The sequence below is a fragment of the Entelurus aequoreus genome, linkage group LG01, assembly GCF_033978785.1.
Source record: "Entelurus aequoreus isolate RoL-2023_Sb linkage group LG01, RoL_Eaeq_v1.1, whole genome shotgun sequence".
Classification (NCBI taxonomy): Eukaryota; Metazoa; Chordata; class Actinopteri; order Syngnathiformes; family Syngnathidae; genus Entelurus; species Entelurus aequoreus.
The window spans coordinates 44,248,700-44,270,661 of NC_084731.1; the positions used below are offsets into that span (position 1 = coordinate 44,248,700).

At 43.8% G+C, this 21,962-nt stretch overlaps 1 protein-coding gene across 2 annotated transcripts in view; it reads left to right on the forward strand.

The window, feature by feature from the left end:
* Window positions 1-590: 590 nt before the first annotated feature.
* Window positions 591-21,962, forward strand: part of rereb (arginine-glutamic acid dipeptide (RE) repeats b) — a 28,593-nt gene continuing 7,221 nt past the window's right edge. Inside the window, exons 1-15 of one of the 2 annotated variants that reach the window (XM_062051769.1) lie at window positions 601-781; window positions 1,579-1,627; window positions 4,865-4,989; window positions 11,843-11,942; window positions 12,030-12,128; window positions 12,263-12,343; window positions 12,422-12,575; window positions 12,655-12,741; window positions 12,820-13,013; window positions 13,100-13,246; window positions 15,289-15,399; window positions 15,496-16,571; window positions 18,935-19,127; window positions 19,266-19,962; window positions 20,026-20,166. In XM_062051769.1, the coding sequence (XP_061907753.1) occupies window positions 756-781; window positions 1,579-1,627; window positions 4,865-4,989; window positions 11,843-11,942; window positions 12,030-12,128; window positions 12,263-12,343; window positions 12,422-12,575; window positions 12,655-12,741; window positions 12,820-13,013; window positions 13,100-13,246; window positions 15,289-15,399; window positions 15,496-16,571; window positions 18,935-19,127; window positions 19,266-19,962; window positions 20,026-20,166 (3,280 nt within the window). In that variant the 5' untranslated portion in view covers window positions 601-755. Of the gene's footprint in view, window positions 782-1,578; window positions 1,628-4,864; window positions 4,990-11,842; window positions 11,943-12,029; window positions 12,129-12,262; window positions 12,344-12,421; window positions 12,576-12,654; window positions 12,742-12,819; window positions 13,014-13,099; window positions 13,247-15,288; window positions 15,424-15,495; window positions 16,572-18,934; window positions 19,128-19,265; window positions 19,963-20,025; window positions 20,167-21,962 lie in introns of both variants that reach the window. The other variant, XM_062051764.1, reaches the window with a different exon arrangement.

A 21,962-nucleotide genomic window follows, 5' to 3' on the forward strand; every position in this document is an offset into this window, starting at 1 on the left:
ACCTCCAACAAAGTAAAGAACCACTGCACTAGAGCCAATTTTAGTGTTGCCAATCTCCCCAGGTGCATGTCTTTGGAGGTGGGAGGAAGCCGGAGTACCCGGAGGGAACCCATGCAGTCACGGGGAGAACATGCAAACTCCACAAAGAAAGATCCCGAGCCCGGGATTGAACTCAGGACTACACAGGACCTTCGTATAATACATTAAAATAAATGTATATGAATATGCCTCCTGATATTACAAAATTGTCAATGCATTTGAATATTGATTACCTGTTTTTGGAAAGGCAAAAAATTAACCAAAGATGGTCCCCGGCCCGCACTTTGGACACCCCAATATTAATTGTTATGTAGTGTGCTTTGACTTTATCAATCTGCAAGTTGTTGCAATACAGTAGATTATGTCCATGCTCCATGCACAATATACTATATCCATATATCATGTTATGTAATCGACTTATAATGTAATAACGCTTAAATTTGTATTTATTTAATTATTTGCGATGCAAGCGTAGCTGCTGTGAGGTTTCGGTTTGTGTAAACTTGGCAAGTTTGAAGGCAGCAGTGTGATTGCACTGGGGGGGGGGAGAGAAACAAACTCCCTCCGCTACAGCGCCTCCATTTTGAATGGCCATGTAATAGGGGATTGGCATAGTAGTTAGTGTAGCGTGTACGTGCGTGCGTGCGTATGCATGTGTGTGTGTCGCCCGCTGAGCTGCGTAGTGTCAACAAGCCACAGCCAAACATCCCCTCGACATGGACGACCTGTTCAGCCCTCGAAGGTAATCGCTTTGTGGTTTTTTTTTATGCCCCGAACCCGTTCCCGTGCATTTCACGGCTGTGTTGTGTCGGTGCGGTGCACGCAGCGTGTCAGTGGTCACGAAGTTGTGGCGAACAAGCTAGCCAAACAGCGAGCTAATGTCACTGATCTTGTTAGCGGACTAGCTTAGCTAGCACGGTCGCTTTCGCCTTTTGGACAAGGCGCAAATGTCGGCAACGCAGCGCATGGAGTCATATATTTAAAAATACGTAGCCTATATAGTGTGGCGTTTTGGTTTGCGGACATGTTTCGCGAATAAAACGCAATTCGCAGTCAAGGCTGTGTGTATTTACAATGTTTCATGAGCGCATATGACATGTTACGTGCATGCTAACGGCGGTGAGCTACATCGACTGTTTTTGAATTCCCCGTCAAACCTCTCAGACGTGTTTCGAAGCACGCACTGTTACTGTAATGGTGACTGTGAGAATGAACGGCGTGTGATTGATTGACAGGCCTCCGCGTCCGCTGGCGTCGTATTTCACTGGCTTCATGTCAGGAAACATGGCGGGTCGCGGGCTTTGATTGGACGACACGTTGACGGGTGGGCGGGGCTCGGTGTTAACCTAGAGCACCGAGTAGATGGAGCAGAGATTATCAGATGAGACTGCTTGTGTGCGTGCGTGTGCCTAATCGCCTGTTAATTCACAGCCCATCAACGCTGCCTTGATTTCCACTTGTTCTTAATCACTGTGACACTGTGATGATTTATCACTGCAAAGAAAATTGAATTACTGTCATGCCTTTTTACATTTGTAGGAGCTTGAACAGCACTCAAGGAGAGATAAGAGTGGGGCCAAGTCACCAGGTACACACAGTGATGGAAAAAAACATTGAACATACACAACTGATTATACAATATTGCACACACTTGAAAGAAGTATTGAATTCAACAATTTCTTAAGAGGCAAAACTAGCTGCACTTGTGTTGCCACTTTAGACTAAGGCAGTGGTTCTTTACCTGGGTTCAATCGAACCCTAGGGGTTCGGTGAGTCGGGCTCAGGGGTTCGGCGGAGATCAAGACACACCCGACTCATCGTGTAAATAAAAACTTCTCCCTATCGGCGTATTACGGATACGGCAACAGCAGAAGGCACACTGATTTGCAGGTGTGTAATTTGTTGTGAGTTTAGACACTGTGTTGGTTTTGTTCTTTGAACAAGGTAATGTTCATGCACGGTTCATTTTGTGCACCAGTGATAAAACATGGTAACACTTTAGTATGGGGAACATATTCACCATTAATTAGTTGCTTATTAACATGCAAATTAGTAACATATTTTTTCTTAACTAGTCATTATTAAGTACCGGTACTTATTATAAGCCTAACCCTCTAACCCTGGCCCTAACCCTAACCCTAACCAAATAACTCTAAATTAAGTCTTTGTTTCTTAGAATATGTTCCCCTAGTGTCCAAAAAACTCTAAATTAAGTCTTTGTTACTTAGAATATGTTCCCCATACTAAAGTGTTACCAAAAACATAGTCTTGAATTTGAAAAAAAAACAACATTTTATTTTTCACTAAAGAAGGGTTCGGTGAATGCGCAAATGAACCTCCAACAAGGTTAAGAACCAGTGGACTAAGGCCATGTCTACACTAAGTCGTTTAACCCCTTAAACGAATAATTATTTAGCCTAAGCCCTGTTTCAGCCACACTAAACCAGCGTTTAAGATCCCCCTCCTTGGACAATTTTTTACACGGGTAAGTAAGCCGCGTAATTCTTGAATCTCCGGCACTTAGCTTTGTATGGACTCATTGATCGTTTACAAAGTGAGTTTGGAGAGGAAGTGGCGCCAGAAAGACCCCGCCCACACAGGAAGTGTCACCAGAAAGAACACGCCACAGCCAGCTTCGTAATAAAGCTCGGAGCTAACCACTGGAAATACAAAGGCGAGTCATCCAGACATGCCCGTGTTTCTCCTTCCGTCTGTACAGATGCTTGTGGAAATCACACATGAATACCTTAAGAGAAAGCGATTGCAGCTATTTGGGATACAACACTTCTTAGACGGCAAGAGAACTTTCCGTCCATTTGTCGAAGGAGAGTCAACGAGAATGCGAGCTCCCGTGGATGTGATAAAAAAGATAGCGTGTGCTTTGTATTACCTGGCTGTCGAGGAAAACGGCGAATGCATTTGGACTGGCAAAGCAGACTGTATCAGTTATTGTCCGCCATGTATGTCGCGGACTCGAGGTCTCGGTCCAGAGTATATAAAGTCATCAAAAACGAATGGACGATGAAGGTGAAGGCAAAAGAGTGAGAAGTGTCCTGACCACGTATCTAGATCCCTAAAATAATGTTAAATGTTCTTCATCACATTGTTTACGTGTCTATTAAAGATTTTGATTAATTTATGATGGCTCAGGTGTGATTCACTACAATAGGGCCCCACAGCACACTGGATTGCAGTTAATTGAAATACCACAACACTGGATATTGTTCAGATAAGTTACATTTAAGAACTAGCGCATTTTCCGCGCATGCGTACTCGGTCGCGTTGCGCCGGCGGACGGAGGGGGTCTTAAACGTTGTTGTTGTGTGTGGACACGGATAAGGTTAGGTGTGATTTACCCTGGATAACCTTATCCGGCTTAGTGTAAACGTGGCCTTAGACTAGACTTAGACTTCCTTTTATTGTCATTCAAATGTGAACTTTACAGTACAGATAATAACGAAATTGTGTTGCATTAGCTCTTTGTAGTGCAGGATAAAAGAGCAATAAGGTGCAGATATAAATAAATAGATTACTGTACAGATAAATATATTGCACTTTTGCATATGCATCCACATTTATGGATGTATGTTATATTGTCTTTATATTCCAGCGAGTTAATCCGTTTTGGGGGGGAATTGAGGGGATTATTATGATGACTTAATGGTTGTGTGTTCATTCATTTTGAGTGCAAAGTAACTACTCACTTTGGTGACATTCTGTGTACAGTGTTTCCCACAAGACTGCAATCTATTTGTGACAGTGGTGTGAGTGGTTGCAGGGAAATGCGTAGATGTGGAATTTTCATAATTAAGCTTGACACCGCTGCAAAAAGTGAGTTTAAACCATAAAAGGCAAAACAAATGAATTTTGAAGTACAAAGGAACTTTGTTCTGTCGTTTCTTTTTGTTGGTTTTTATAGCGTATTAAACAAGACAGTGCCGCCTGTGAGTAGGGATGGGTATCGTTCACATTTTAACCAATACTAGTACCAAATCAGTACTTTAAAAATGGTCCTGGTGCTTAAACGGTGTCTGAACTGTTATTTTAAAATGGAAGACATTCACATTTTTGTAAAAAGAAAAACAATTTTGTTTTATTTTAATGGCATTTTGTGACATTCAAGTTGAACTAGTCATTTAAACACTTCAGTGATATAAATGAAATGGTAACTAAGTAATGCATTAAATATATATAATAAAATTGTCATAATTATTGCAGCAGTACAACCAACATTGGTGCATATTAGGAAGCACTGTGTTGTTGTAACTACTGGCTAGCGGTGTTACGAGGGCTGCTGTTAGCGTGTTAAGGTCGGCAATAAAGTTTATAAAGAGTGTCAGACTCTGTGTGCTTTTGTTGGGATGCTACATTATTTACAAGACGTTACTTGTACATTATCACCACCAAGTTGCAATAAAATGGTACAGGTTGCTAAGTGTGCATTCATTTAGCACAGAAATGAGGCACTGATAGCTGCTTTTTTTTTTTTCCAATCTGGTTACTACCGTTTATGTTGACACTGGTGTAATTATTGAACTGGGATTCGGTGCCCATTCCTACCTGTCAGGGCTTTCAGTAGTACTTGCTGCTCGTTGAGGAGCGCAATACCTGCTTTGATATCAGAGTCACCAAAAGTGTCTTCACTAGATTTAAAAAATAAGGTTCTGATTATTCGCCAAATATAGCAACAAAGTCGCCTAGTTGGCAACACAAAGAAACCCTTTATAACGCATTATATGTTCTACTAATGTACGGGTATAGAAAATCTGTCCACAGCTCAGATTGAACTAGATTATTCAAATGTTTCTTGTTGATGTCTTGCAAGGCAAAGCTTCCTGAGCTACAGCCTCGTCCCGCGCCTACTTCCCAGACTCCGATGGACAGCGAGGAGTTGATGTGGACGCCTGGCGTCAATGACTGCGACCTTCTCATGTACCTGAGAGCGGCCAGGTCAGTGACACTGATCTGCACATCGATTGATAGCAACTTTGGCAGTCTTAAGAGAGTCTGTCTTGATGTGTTTGTTAATAAAAAGTTTACAAGTCATTGATTTATTTTCAGTGACGGCAGGGCTGAAAGCTAGAGTATGTTGATTTTTTTTTTGCCTTTGGGCTTTAACTCTGATCCAGCAAGTGCCCCCGAGTACTGGTATTTTTTGGTACCGGTTCCTAATTGGGTCATACCAGGAAGACTGTTAAGATTCTGGACTCATGATACGGCTATTCGTTTTTTTTTGTTTTTTATCCAGCTGACTGTCGTAATTATGACATGTTATCACTTCAGTTAAAGTGCAGCTCCTACACACAAAAAAAGATGACAAAGATAGATGATTATCAGCTGGGAACAATCACAAATAAGGAAGCAACACCACACAAAAGTTTGTAACGACAAACTTTTGTTTGGATTACTGGATCGCTAGGATGCAAAATACACAGGCCAGTAGTAATTAACTCAAAAATGGTAAACATGTAAATAATCGAAGGCAGGGCACTTGGCGGTCCGATCCTCGGCTACAGAAGCTAGCTCTTGGGACGTGGAACGTCACCTCGCTGGGGGGGAAGGAGCCTGAGCTAGTGCGCGAGGTGGAGAAGTTCCGACTAGACATAGTCGGACTCACTTCGACGCACAGCAAGGGCTCTGGAACCAGTTCTCTCGAGAGGGGCTGGACTCTCTTCTACTCTGGCGTTGCCGGCAGTGAGAGGCGACGGGCTGGGGTGGCAATTCTTGTTGCCCCCCGGCTCAGAGCCTGCATGTTGGAGTTCAACCCGGTGGACGAGAGGGTAGCTTCCCTCCGCCTTCGGGTGGGGGAACGGGTCCTGACTGTGGTTTGCGCTTACGCGCCAAACCGCAGCTCAGAGTACCCACCCTTTTTGGATTCACTCGAGGGAGTACTTGAGAGTGCTCCCCCGGGTGATTCCCTCGTTCTACTGGGGGACTTCAACGCTCATGTTGGCAGCGACAGTGAAACCTGGAGAGGCGTGATTGGGAAGAATGGCTGCCCGGATCTGAACCCGAGCGGTGTTTTGTTATTGGACTTTTGTGCCCGTCACAGATTGTCCATAACAAACACCATGTTCAAACATAAGGGTGTCCATATGTGCACTTGGCACCAGGACACCCTAGGCCGCAGTTCCATGATCGACTTTGTAGTTGTGTCGTCGGATTTGCGGCCTCATGTTTTGGACACTCGGGTGAAGAGAGGGGCGGAGCTTTCTACCGATCACCACCTGGTGGTGAGTTGGCTGCGATGGTGGGGGAGGATGCCGGACAGACCTGGCAGGCCCAAACGCATTGTGAAGGTTTGCTGGGAATGTCTGGCAGAGTCTCCTGTCAGAGAGAGTTTCAATTCCCACCTCCAGAAGAACTTTGAACATGTCACGAGGGAGGTGCTGGACATTGAGTCCGAATGGACCATGTTCCGCACCTCTATTGTCGAGGCGGCTGATTGGAGCTGTGGCCGCAAGGTAGTTGGTGCCTGTCGTGGCGGTAATCCTAGAACCCGTTGGTGGACACCGGCGGTGAGGGATGCCGTCAAGCTGAAGAAGGAGTCCTATCGGGTTCTTTTGGCTCATAGGACTCCTGATGCAGCGGACAGGTACCGACAGGCCAAGCGGTGTGCGGCTTCGGCGGTCGCGGAGGCAAAAACTCGGACATGGGAGGAGTTCGGGGAAGCCATGGAAAACGACTTCCGGACAGCTTCGAAGCGATTCTGGACCACCATCCGCCGCCTCAGGAAGGTGAAGCAGTGCAGTATCAACACCGTGTACGGTGAGGATGGTGTTCTGCTAACCTCGACTGCGGATGTTGTGGATCGGTGGAGGGAATACTTCGAAGACCTCCTCAATCCCACCAACACGTCTTCCTATGAGGAAGCAGTGCCTGGGGAATCTGTGGTGGGCTCTCCTATTTCTGGGGCTGAGGTTGCTGAGGTAGTTAAAAAGCTCCTCGGTGGCAAGGCCCCGGGGGTGGATGAGATCCGCCCGGAGTTCCTTAAGGCTCTGGATGCTGTGGGGCTGTCTTGGTTGACAAGACTCTGCAGCATCGCGTGGACATCGGTACCTCTGGATTGGCAGACCGGGGTGGTGGTTCCTCTCTTTAAGAAGGGCAACCGGAGGGTGTGTTCTAACTATCGTGGGATCACACTCCTCAGCCTTCCCGGTAAGGTCTATTCAGGTGTGCTGGAGAGGAGGCTACGCCGGATAGTCTTTGGTCCGCATTGCCGGCAGTAAGTCGGACACGTTTCCAGTGAGGGTTGGACTCCGCCAAGGCTGCCCTTTGTCACCGATTCTGTTCATAACTTTTATGGACAGAATTTCTAGGCGCAGTCAAGGCGTTGAGGGGATCTGGTTCGGTGGCTGCAGGATTAGGTCTCTGCTTTTTGCAGATGATGTGGTCCTGATGGCTTCATCTGGCCAGGATCTTCAGCTCTCGCTGGATCGGTTCGCAGCTGAGTGTGAAGCGACTGGGATGAGAATCAGCACCTCCAAGTCCGAATCCATGGTTCTCGCCCGGAAAAGGGTGGAGTGCCATCTCCGGGTTGCGGAGGAGACCCTGCCCCAAGTGGAGGAGTTCAAGTACCTCGGAGTCTTGTTCACGAGTGAGGGAAGAGTGGATCGTGAGATCGACAGGCGGATCGGTGCAGCGTCTTCAGTAATGCGGACGCTGTATCAATCCGTTGTGGTAAAGAAGGAGCTGAGCCGGAAGGCAAAGCTCTCAATTTACCGGTCGATCTACGTTCCCATCCTCACCTATGGTCATAAGCTTTGGGTTATGACCGAAAGGACAAGATCACGGGTACAAGCGGCCGAAATGAGTTTCCTCCGCCGGGTGGCGGGGCTCTCCCTTAGAGATAGGATGAGAAGCTCTGCCATCCGGGGGGAGCTCAAAGTAAAGCCGCTGCTCCTCCACATGGAGAGGAGCCAGATGAGGTGGTTCGGGCATCTGGTCAGGATGCCACCCGAACGCCTCCCTAGGGAGGTGTTTAGGGCACGTCCGACCGGTAGGAGGCCACGGGGAAGACCCAGGACACGTTGGGAAGACTATGTCTCCCGGCTGGCCTGGGAACACCTCGGGATCCCCCGGGAGGAGCTGGACGAAGTGGCTGGGGAGAGGGAAGTCTGGGCTTCCCTGCTTAAGCTGCTGCCCCCGCGACCCGACCTCGGATAAGCGGAAGAAGATGGATGGATGGAAGGATGTAAATAAACACCAGGTCTTTTCATTTATTATTATATGTGCTCTGCACATGAATGCCATACATAAATATTATTTTAGTTTATTATTTATTAATTTGTAACTAATTTCACAATAGGGACAAGCAGTAGAAAATGGATGGATGGATACATATACTGAGTGTAATTGTAATTAATGAAAACACAGTGATGGATCTGTGTCTTTACAAGATGATGACATAACTGCATTGCACCTTGCACTGCAAACATAGTTTAATTGTTTAAGACTTAAAAAGCAGGTGTTTATAAAGTACTTCCCTGCTGTGAGATGTTATATGATGTTGCTGCTGTACAACTGCTTGTGCTAATAAACTGCTAATAAAAAAAAAAACATTTTCACATCTTTATTTACACAAATTAGGTAAAGTACCAATAAGCTCACCAATGAATACGGTATCGATAAGGAATATCGATATTGATATCGTTAAAATCCTAACAATAGACGTGCCCACCCCGTACTATAAATACAATTCATTTTATCAAGTCCAAGCCCAGCATGGTTCCGAGTGCCCAGTGTGAGTGCAGCCCTAGTTTAACAATTGGTACTGTAGTGCCTCATAGCAAAGTACCGATACAAGTGTTTTTGAGATGTAACATTTTTTCCCATTGTGGGACAGATAGTGTTGTTTTTCAGGTGAAATCAAATGTATCATATTACAGTAATCCCTCGTTTATCGCATCTAATTGATCATGGGATTGAATGTGGTAAAATAAATTTCACAAAGTAGGATTCTTATTAACAGAACAAATATGTTCATAGTTAGAGCATACAAACCTGTTAACAACCTTCCAATTATGTTTTTTAGCATTATTAGAGCCCTCTTGGCACAAAATAACACCCATATACAGTAGTCACCTTTACACTCGCTTAGTCCAATATAGTAGCCATGTGTGCATTCTACTTGCCGGCAGCTGGAGGATCTTCCAAGCGTAATTTCTCTGGCTGTTGTCGAGGCTTCCAACATGGCCACTATGTGAAAATACTTTGTCATTCCTTTAAGTTAAAACTGGGCTTTACTGGACTTGATGTGCTGAAACCAAATGTTAGTCAACTTAATTGTCATGGCGAAGATGCCATCGACATGAGGCGTGTCGCTAGCATTAAGTGGCGCAAGTGTGTTGTTCCCGCTGTTGTCGTTTGTCATCGTTTCTTGTTAAAGGCTCACCAATATTAATGAGGCAGGGGTCAAAGATGAAGTGCATTAACAGTTTGACTCTCCACTTAACATGAAACACAGATATCTAAAGAATGGCTCCATTGGCATAGCAACACAAGCTCCCCTTAACCCGAAAACAGAAGTCCGACTTGGTGATTGTCTATTGTGATTGCCGCAATATATATATATATATATATATATATATATATATATATATATATATATATATATATATATATATATATATATATCCGTCCATCCATCCATTTTCTACCGCTTGTCCCTTTTGGGGTCGCGGGGGGTCGCTGGAGCCTATCTCAGCTACAATCGGGCGGAAGGCGGGGTACACCCTGGACAAGTCGCCACCTCATCACAGGGCCAACACAGACACTAGGGCCAATTTAGTGTTGCCAATCAACCTATCCCCAGGTGCATGTCTTTGGAGGTGGGAGCAAGCCGGAGTACCCGGAGGGAACCCACGCAGTCACGGGGGGTGAACATGCAAACTCCACACAGAAAGATCCCGAGCCCGGGATTGAACTCAGGACTACCGTGCTGCCCTGCCGCAATATAGTAATGAAAAATAAGACAACCACTGTACTTTAATACATACAAGAAACACATAAAACCTAATTTAAGAGTGAATTTAGGCCAAAAAAATTAGAAATAAAGATGATAAAGTGAGGCCACAAAATTTGAAGCATAAAGTGCCAAGAGTACGTATCAAATTATATAGTCTGTAAAAGACAAGTCGTCTTATATTCGCAGTCTAAAGATTAATGTATGCAAACCAACTGATAGCGCCAAACAACTCTTCTGCAAGGGAGTCAGCGTTTATCTTCCAGTCACTTACACACAACACACACACACACACACACACACACACACACACACACACACACACACACACACACACACACACACACACACACACACACACACACACACACACACACACACACACACACACACACACACACACACACACACACACACACACACACACACACACACACACACAAGACCAGCTGGGAAAATGTGATTGAAAGGTAAGCATGTACCCTGTCTTTCAGCCAGAATAGACTCCAGCTTATGTGTGACCCAGTTAGTAAAGACAAGTGGTATAGAAAATGGATGAAATAAAACCGTGCCATGAAAAAGAGGGTTCATCTTTTATCTTGGCCAATCTTGTGCAAAATAAATGCTCATAACGACTCCAAATAAAATTTAAAATAATCCAGAAAGTCATGGATATTGCAATTGTACCCCATGACTATCTGTTGCCTTCCTGATTGAATGGGCTCCCTCATTATCTATTAATTTTAAGGGGAACTGCACTTTTTTTTTGGAATTTTTTGTTCTCGATTATTATGAAAAAAATGATGACGGATGGATTTTTTTAAATGCGTTCTAAATATTAAATAAATTAGATCAAAAGTCTGCTTACAATGAAGTCAATGGGAGCTGTTCAATCCTGCCTACAGAGCCCCTAAAATAACATCCAAACACCTGTATTAGGGTTTTATATACATGATGTAAGTAAATGTGTAATGTAGTAACGGGCACATTTATAATAACATTTAATATTTACGTATTTTGATCATTTTAAGCATACGCAGTGCATTAATTTCAAAAACGCATCACAACGTTTGCTTTTTTTTTCATCACTGATTTCTGGTCACTGCAGACTTCATGAGAGCCAACAAACATAATAAAACATCACTTACTGTATAAGGTCTGCTGTCATTATGATGCAGACTGCTACAATGTTCATATATTCCCATTTAGATGTAAAATATCATAATCCTTGCAAATAAGTGTGGTGGGCAGGCGTGGGGGGAACAAGCGCTTTTCATGTTGTCCTCGACAATTCCAGGTCCTAAATAGCTGTCAAAGTGTCCCAACTTGTCGGATCATATTCTCAGGCTTCTACTTTATAGGTGAGAGGCATGATTTATGATCTACAATAAACTTACAGGGACCAGGGAAGCGAGGAAACAGCAGACCACACGATGATGTAAACATAGGCACACAAGCTTGTGATCATGGCACCGCTATGAATACAGTAGATTGTCTGCGTTAGCGCTTATAATAACAATAACACTAATACTTGGTTAATATTCAAGTCGGGAAATGTAAATTAAGTATTGTTGACGCTTTTTCAATGGTTATTTATCAGATTTTATGGGCGGAATAATGGAGCTCCCATTGGCTCTGCTGTAAACAGATTTTTATTTACGTTTATTTAAGACATTTGTGATTAAGAGCTATTTAAATTAATTTTGATTGATTGAGCTGGGATAGGCTCCAGCACCCCCGCAACCCCAAAAAGGACAAGCGGTAGAAAATGGATGGATGATGTTTGGCAATGTGTGACAAATGGGCTTGTGTTAAGTCTTATTTTTGTTGTTGCTCCAGGAGCATGGCAGCCTTTGCTGGGATGTGCGATGGAGGATCCACAGAGGATGGGTGTTTGGCAGCCTCTCGGGATGATACCACCCTAAATGCTCTTAACATGGTATAGAGGTCATTTTGTGTCCATTATCATCAGCAAGAATTTCAGCTGCACTGCAAGTTGACAGGTTAATCTGTTTTCCCCTCCCAGTTGCATGCCAGTCATTATGATGCTGCAAAAGCTCTGCAGCGTTTGGTCAAGAAGCCTCTACCCAAGCTTATTGAGAAGTGCTGGTCTGAGGAGGACGTGGTAGGTTCATTGCTGTCGCTCATGTTTGGCTGTTAATGGAGCGTCGCTTCTAATGCGCGTTGTTTTACAAAACAGCAAATTGCAATAGAGAATTTACTTTTGATTATATAACTTTTATTTTTTATTTTTTTTAGAAACGCTTCATTAGAGGCCTGAGACAGTATGGAAAGAATTTTTTCCGGATTCGTAAAGACTTCCTGCAAAGCAAAAAGACCGTGAGCGAACACTTCTGTTTAGTAAAATCTATGTGAAGCTGAAAAAAGGCAATTCAAAAGCAGTTTTTGTCCCAACAGGGAGAGCTGATCACGTTCTATTACCACTGGAAAAAAACTCCTGAGGCCGCTGGGACACGAGCTTACCGACAACAACGCAGGCAGCCGTCGTCACGCAAAGTGAAGACTCGCTCTGCCGTAGCCCCCGTGAGCGCCCCGTCACAAAATTACTCAGGTGAGCTTGTCGTATGTGCCGCCGTCTCTAATGCGAAACTTGCGGACTTTGACTCATATGTCGTCATTTTCCTTTGCAGTCGATGCAAGTTCAGCCAGCGAAGAGGACCTGGATAGTGAAGACAGCGAGCAGGAAGTGAAGAGCTGCAGCCACTGTGGTACAACACGTGCGTATGACTTGTCTTTGGAAGGAGCGCATGGGTTGTTCATTATATTTACAAACTATTTTCCCCTATAATAAATAGGTTCCAAGGATTGGCACCAAGGAGGAAGATACAACCCATTGCTATGCACAACCTGCCGCACGTACGAAAACAAAAACGGCTGTCTGCCGGCAGCACCCAAATCCTCAGGCGCATCGTTCATGTTTAAGCCTGTCAAGGAGGAAGAGGAGGGGAACAGTAAACACGGCATGAGGACACGGCGAAGCAGAGCACCTGTAAGAGTGACACTACCACCTCGGTGGCCATTAGTTAACCTAACACGCACGGGTTTGTGTTTTACCGCTCTGTTTTGCACATATAGCAGTTGTCATCATTAAGAAGTGGCCACAGAAGGCTCACGGGCTCCCCCACCAGAGAGGATCAGCAGGCCAGCAGTAACAACTCGCAGAGTGGAGTGAGAGGGTCCACGGCAGACCGTAAGAATGACTCCACCAAGAAGACCACCAAGGTAAACACACACACACATTTGTTTTCATTGTAAGGATCTTTTATTGCAAATCAGATTTACAACAAAGCTCCTTATGTTTAAACAGACATTTTACACAACGTATACATTGTAAATATACACTGTAGGTAGAAATTGTAGGTCTGACTCACTCAGATTGTAATGTATTAAGGTTAGCATTACATAACGCTCACATTTGCCATTCTATTAGGGCTGGACTATTAGTCGAAGTTTGATTTTGAATTCGATTATGGCTTCTCACGATCATGAAATCTAATGATCACAATAAAACGAATAATGGGCCGCGCAACGTGCATGCAAAATCCAGACCTTGTTGAAACGGATGAGGAGCGAATGAATGAAAACAAAGCACGTCTATTAGAAATTGGGGATATAACCATGGTTACTACTTTGTATTTAAATGCTGTATCAATAATCACTAAACTCAACAAAAAAAGTAAAGTCAATTGATTTACGCATTCACATGACCGCGGATAGAGTCACATAATTGGCCAATAAAACGAAATCCACTGTTAAATGCAGAATATCAGGGAAATTGACATAAATCAAATTGCAATGCTGCCATTGTGAGGGGAATGGACATTGATTTGGAAAATAATGTGTTCTGGACCCCTCGACACGCTCAACCGCCACGTCATGAACTAAATAATGTGGAGACGGTCCCTTGAAACAGCGACTAAACTACGAAGTTAAATTCTAGTAAGAACAATCCATACACCCACAACACATCTAATCTGCTTGTGTTGTTGTGAACGACATCATTGAAGTAAGATCAATGTACAAACAGCAATTGCAACTTGAGAGGCTCTCTTTTTTTACAGCCTCAAATAGTCTCTTTACTCATCAAGCTGAGAACAACAGCACAGCACACTTTCCCCCTTCACAATAATAGCGTAGTGCGCCACATCCAGTCTGACTGTGCTAACAAAATATAGGTTTCAAAAAAGCACTTATTGATACATTAACACAATTGTTATGCTTTGACTTAAAATACTGGTCCAAATTAGCCAAAGATATATTGCACCAATAAATGTGAGGATTTTTGCATTTAATTAACAAACATTTTAATACATTTTATTTGACACAAAAGCACACACTCTATGCTGGTAAAATAAGTGTAAAAGGTAAAAAAATGAATTAAAAACTAAATAAATAAAACAATTGAACTTTGTTTTTTATTGCTATTGTTAAATTGCTAAATTTATTGTTACTACTATTATTATTATTTTACTTGTTGTGGTTTATTCGTTACTAAATTATATCTTTTTTTAAAATCCATATTTAAAGTTGAGTTTTGGTGGTACAATAGATACTCATGTTTTCTAATGTTTGAATAATCATGTTATTTATCGTGATTACAATATCCATCAAAATAATGGTGATTATTATTTTTGCCATAATCGTCCAGCCCTACATCCTATTGATATGTGACATGAAAATTATCTTCATTCAAAAGGTTAATTTGAATCCAGGTTTGCCCCGTGTGCCTGATGCACACGGGTCAGTGAATTAGACCTCAAACATGTTGTCACTGGTCATTTAGACACACTGCAGAATACATTTAACATTTTTAATTCACTCACACATTTTAGCTAAACAAGCAAATGTCAGCTTGGCAAAGACTGTCAAAAAATATATATTCATGTTTTTACACCGGAAAAAAAGTTCCATAAAATACATCACAGGGAGTACTTGAGTATTATTATTAAAATGCCGTTTTTCAAAAATGAAATCCTTTCATAAAAGGTTGCCTTGTTTTAGAAAAATTTCAATTTCAGTGGTTTTTCGCAAGACGTTTTGGATGGCGAGGTACAAATGTGTTGGTTTTTTTTGGTATAGCGTTTTAAAAATAAATATATTTCTGCAAATATCACATATATTTCACAAAAGTAAAAAAAAAACTGCACACATTTCCACATCCTCTAATATGGGTAATCAGAGAAGTATCACAAAATTATAAATGTATGATAAAACATCCAACTGCTAACATTGACAGATTGCTTAATATTCTGTCTACTCTACAGAAAGTGAAAGAGGAGGCAGCCACACCAAAGACGATGAAACGGGTCAGGGAGAGTCCTCCTCAGCGGCCTGGCGAGCCTGAGAAAGTCAAACCAAAAAGGCCAAAGACACAGGTGAGAAACGGGCAACAAAAGCAGGTGTGTTATCCTGAACTCGTAGCTGCTGGAGCTGTGTCACAGTGTCACTCATTGATCTTGCACTGCCCCCAGGATCCGCAGGACTCCCGCTCTGAGATGGAAGCCGAGGTGGAGGAGGAGAGCTCCTCGGAAAGCCGCAGCGCTCAGGACGACGGCAGCAGTGACACCAAAGACATTGATCAGGACAACCGCAGCTCCTCCCCCAGCATTCCCAGCCCACAGCGGGGCAACGAGAGCGACTCCGACTCGTCTGCCCAACCGAGCGCCGTCCCTTTGGAGCCTGCTGCTCAGCCGGCCGCGCAGATTGACCAAGTGCCCCTGCAGGCGCCACCTGCACAAGGCGCTGCTGTTATTCCACCGGAAAGCACCCACCCTGCTGGCCCTTCTCCAAGCCCATCCCCTCCGTCTCCAGAGCCATGTCAGGCACTACCTGGGGAGTCTGCCAATTTAGGCCCAGGCAGCCGCCGAGCACCCAGCCCTCATTCTCTCTCCGGTGCACCACCTCTTCCGCCAGCAGTGGATTCTTCTCTTTCGTCTGCCTTTCAGGTGCCACCGGCTGTCAGTTCCTCACAGCCACCACCCACCCAGCGACCCCCGCCCTTCTTTAGGGAGTCACAACTCCAAATCAAGCCCCCTCCCACCACCCCGATTCCACCTTCCCACAAACAGATACCAAACCAGTCCGCTCCACCCTTCCCCCATATGCCCTCCAACCTTCCACCTCCACCTGCTCTCAAGCCCCTCAACTCTCTGCCCAACCAGCATCCTCCAGGTGCACCCCCTCCCCCGCTACAGCTCATGCCACAGCCTCTGCCTGTGCAGCCGCTTTCTGGGCAGCTTCCGGTCATTTCACAGGTGCAGGCTGGAAAGAGTGTGAGCACCCCTCATCCATTCGGCGCGGCCTCGCAGCCCCTCGCTTCCACCGTGTCGTCTTCCGCCGGCCCCGTACTGAGCCTGCAGCCTTCGTCCTTCCCGTCTGTTCCGCTGAGATCGTCGTCGAGTGCCACAGTGGTTGCGTCACAAGTTCAGATTAAAGAGGAGCCGCTCGATGAGTTGGAGGAAGCTGTGAGCCCGCAGTCTCCGCCTCGCAGTCCCTCACCAGAGCCCACCGTCATTAACATGGCGAGCCACGCCAGCCAGTCGGCACGGTGCGTATCCAATGAACTGGACCAAAACTCATATCTCAATATATTTTGGCTGAATCCTGATAGTCGATATATTTTGTGATTTTTTTTTCCCTTCCCGGAAAGTGAATTTAGACAGTCAAACCCAAATATGCGTGTCAAATACTTAACATGAATACATTTCTGGAAATGTTTAAGTTTCATGCATAGATAAATGCACATAAAAATGTTAAGCCTTGAATAGAATAGTTAAGTATAATCTTCAATCTTCTTTTAAACTAACCTTTAGCTATGCTCAAATCCTCAGCTAATAACAAAAACACAAAACATGTCTATAAATGTTCTCATTCATCCAGGTCATTGTAATCTCAGATGAGAGGCGAAACGTATTCCAAGACACACCAAACAGTCCAGTTGCGATAGATTAAATGCCTTGAGAAAAACACAAAATAACAAAATATAAAATAAAGTCCCCGGAACGCGTTGCCAAGGCTTGAGTCAAACGGACCTGATTGCTGGCAACATTACCTCTGGGTATTCTGTTTTCATTTAGAGGAAAATCCGGGGGAAAACGGGACCAGGAAGACGTCGTGGAAGGAGGACAAAATACTTAATTTCCCGGCAAAAGGGGGAAGGTTTGACAGCTAAGCTTCACACACTCCTACTGGAGTTTGTGTCAAGTGATCGCGGTATAATAAACCAGTATATTTCGTAATACCGGCATACTGCCCAGCCCTAACAGCACGTAAAATGTAGCCAAACCAAGAAACACACCTGGTTGTAAGCTGGGGCCGTTAACTTCTGCTGAACGATAGATTGTCCCACAAATTATTGCTGATAAATGACAATGTTATCAGAAATAGTTTGAGACCAAATTAAGCACTAAGGTAATCCAAATGCACAATAATGATTATGCTAGTAACACTTTCTAAGGCAATACATTTGTATTTCTCATTAGTATATTTTACTATTGTAATTGTAAGGTAAAACACGTAATTATCCTAAATAAGTAAATAAAGAATAAACAATGAAAATAAAATGCACTCTCTAAATGCAAAAAATAAATATTGAACATCTTGAAGAGCAGTTTTTCCCCATTTGGAAAAACTGGTTGGAGTGGTTTGTTTTGTTGCCTTTTATTTTTGGTGTTGTTGCTGCACTTTCCAACAAATTCAGCATACTGGCTTGTTCATCCGTGTTGGTGGGCTCATCTTTCTCATTCAGTTTTAAGCCACTGCCAAAGTATTCACACACATTTATTGTTAAATTAATTGATTTACTGATTATCTGCCCAGGCCTACATGGTGGTATGCAGTCTTTGAATGTAAAGTGTGTAGCACTTGATGTAAGGTTTTTACTAGCCAAGTATGTATCCTCTCAATGCAGCATTAAGTACACCTGCACAATCTAATGATACCTAACAGTTGAATACATTTGGAATAAGGGTTCTTAACCTTTTTGACCTCAGGGCCCAATTTTTCCACTACAGAGGGTCCCAGGGCCCACTCAAATATTAACACTGAATTAGTAATCTTACTTTTGATTTGAATCGTATTCAATAAATATTGTACCTACTTACAGTTTTAAAACATTGTCAAATGACATGAAACCATGTGTTAATCACTATTATTTATTTACCACATTAACCTTAGGCTTAGGTCAGGCTGATTAAAAAAATTCAGAAAGAGACAAACGGAAGAAAATGGATGGATTGATGGATGGATGGAAAAAGTACTAACCAAATATACTGCATAAGAAGGGACTAACAAATAACTGACAAAAATACATTTACTTACAAATATTGTGCTAAAATAAATAAACTAAATGAATGCAGCTGAGATAGGCTCCAGCAACCCCCGTGACCCCGAAAGGGACAAAGCGGTAGAAAATGGATGGATGGAATATGTTTCTTAACTGTCAATAAAATTAAAGTGCAAATGAGAATATAGCTTCACCACGTTAGCCATATTTTTTGCGCTTAATAAACTTCATTATGACTTTAGCTCTAGACTTGTCTGTTTGAGCTTGTCATTACTGCCACAAGTGGTGGAAAAGTGTAATACTGAGTACCGCTACGGCACATACGGACAACAGCTGAGAAACGTATGTTTTGGCGGCCTTTAGGGGGCGCTTGCGGCCCAACAATGGGCCCCTGCCCAATGGTGATATGTATTTATTTAGGGCCATTAGTAGTGTCATTGTTCACATAAATTACTTTTATGCAGCTAGCATGGGATGAATTGCTCGTAAAATGCAAGGGGGCCATCTATCTAATTGTACCGTGAATTATAAAAGCCAAAAGCAGCAAAAACCAGATTCCATTAAGACACAGTTTTATTGAACATCAGGAAAGCCTAATATAAACACAACCCTCCCATTTATTTCAGGTTCATTAAGCATCTGGATCGCGGGTACAACTCCTGCGCTCGGACTGATCTGTTCTTCACGCCGCTCTCCTCCTCCAAGCTGGCCAAGAAAAGAGAGGAGGCCATAGAGAAGTCTCAGAGAGAGGCGGAACTCTGCGCTCGGCAAGAGCGTGAACGGGAGAAGGATCGAGAGCGAGAAGCAGACAGAAACGCAGTAAATAAAATGGTCTTTCGTAAAGGCCCCTGATTATTAGTATTTTTCACAATAGTGTGTTGAACGCGTGTTAGCTTTGATGCTAGAATTTAAACCGTATAAAAGCTCTATTGTGTCCTTTATCCATTTTGTTTACAGAGAGCCTCCAGTTCCTCCCACGACAGCCGCATGAGTGAGGCTCAGATGGCAGCTCACGGACGCCCCGTGTTTGAGCAGCCACCCACCACCGTTGCTGCTGTGCCCCCCTACATCGGCCCTGACACTCCAGCCCTGCGCACGCTGAGTGAATACGCCCGACCCCATGTCATGTCGCCCACCAACCGCAACCACCCGTTTTATGTGTCCCTGAGTCCCGGGGACCCCCTGCTGGCCTACCACATGCCCGGGCTGTACAGCGCCGAGCCCAGCCTAAGAGAGCGGGAGCTGAGGAACCTCCGCGAGAGAGAGCTCCGTGAGAGGATGAAGCCCGGCTTTGAGGTCAAGCCTCCTGACATGGAAACCTTACACCCGTCCGCAAACCCCATGGAGCACTTCGCCAGGCACGGGGCCCTGGCTCTGCCCCACATACCCGGACCTCACCATCACTTTGCGCCCTTTCACCCCGGGCTCAACCATCTGGAGCGAGAGAGGATGATGCTGGCCGGGGCTCAGTTGCGTCCGGAACTGAGCTATGCCGAGCGCCTCACTGCAGAGAGGCTCCACGCAGAGAGGATGGCTTCTGTGGCCCAGGACCCCGCCAGCAGGCTGCAGATGCTCAATGTGACGCCACATCATCACCAACACTCGCACATCCACTCTCACCTCCACCTCCACCAACAAGACCCCCTCAGTCAAGGTGAGGGTTGTTAATTTTTGAGAAGTCTGGCATCAGATGGTCTTATTTCCTTTCTTCCCACAGGTTCAAGCCCTCATCCTCTGGTGGACCCATTGGGACCTGGACCACGTCTGGCCCGTTTCCCTTTTCCTGGAGGCCCCATCCCAAACCCTTTGCTCGCTGATCTTCCTCATGACCACGAGATACTGCGTCACCCTTTGTTTGGTATGTTATGGGCATTTTTATTACATAGTCACACTAGATCAGTTGTACTGTGATTTTTCCTTGTATTACTTTCCCTGACTTTGTGGATTGTTTTAAGTTGCCGTGATTAGTTCTATTGTGTAAGATGTGCCATCATTAACTACTTGCAAGAAAACTGCCGCAATATAGAGAGAAAGTAGTTGCAAGGGCAGTATTGGTCATACCAATGCTGATACTGATTTTTAAGATAATTGAATTATTTAATTTTTTTGTAATAATTATAATCAGACAAAAACACAGGATGGCGGTGTAACAATATCAATTAAATATTTTGTATTACTGGCTCTGATTTAAATCCTTTGGTTTTTGCATAAAATATCGATCTAACCCCTGAAATATTGACCATATACTGATATTATACTTGGTATCGTTAGGGATGTAACAAAATCATATCAGTAATGCCGTGACGCGTGACGGTATCAAACAAAACTTGGGGAGTGTAGTTTTTTTCTGGCACTTTTGCTTGGCAGGTCTGAAAATAAACTGCATCTCCCAGAATCCTCTGCACAGTGCGGGACCACCAGTGTTGGGACTAACGCGTTACTGTAAAGCCGTAAATAGTAATATTACATGATGCGTTACTGCGTTATTTTACATTATTTTTTATGTAGTATCAGCTAGAAACTGAGAAGATCTGAGTGTGTTTTATTGGAGCGCTGCGGAAGAGGCGACAAGGAAGAGGCGCGCTGCGTGTGCGTGCGCGTGTGCGTGTGTGTGCGTGTGTGTGTGTGTGTGTGTGTGTGTGTGTGTGTGTGTGTGTGTGTGTGTGTGTGTGTGTGTGTGTGTGTGTGGAAGGGGGCGTGTCTGTGTTTACTAACAAGACATGGCAAAGCCTGAAGCCGAGTTTCTTAACATGGAGATATTCTCACTACTTTTCTTTTGTCGACCACAAAGAAAAGAACATTTTAGTTAAATGTAAGTTGTCTTGGATCAAAGATCCTATCCTAGCAATTCAAATCTGCTCAAACAGCTACAAATGCAACATGCTTGGACGAAGCGAGTAAAGAGAGACACACTTCACCTCCTAAGCAACAGCGGCTGGATTTTAACGAGGCACTGAAGGTACACACACTCTGTCAATTCTCTTATATACTGTTGCTCTTTCATTCTAGACTTCTAGAGTGTTTGTTTATCACATCACTCTAAATGTATAGACTATAAAGTTCACAAACATAAAGAGGGATGCCAGTGGGCCAGGCCAATCTTTCCTTATCTCTAAACTAAAACTGGGGAAATGTGTAGTGTTCTGGGCTTCAGACATGATTTTATTTTAGAATTCCTTGAGAGAGAAAAACGCCTAGTTAGGCTTTGTGTATGTAGTGTGTGCCTTCCTTGGTTTACAGCTATGTTTTTATTATGCTGTTTGTTACTTATGTATGTTATGTTGCAGCGATTTAAAATAGTTTTGTCAATTTGTTCTGGCCTGAAACAAATTGGCCCTTTGAAACATATCTTTGTCTTTGTGTGTTGTATGTAGACCACATTGCTTAGCAGAGTTCAGTGATGCAAATGCATGTCAAGTTGATCAACAGATTGTATTATTCTCCAGTGCAATAACAGTACTGAAATGAAGGCTAAAAGGGCATTAAAGAGGGCCTAAAAAAAGTAAAAAATAAAAATATATATATATAAGTAACTAAATACCGTATTTTTCGGACTATAAGTCGCTCCGGAGTATACGTCACACCGGCCGAAAATGCACAATAAAGAAGGAAAAAAACATATATACGTCGCACTAGAGTAAGTAATAAGTCGCA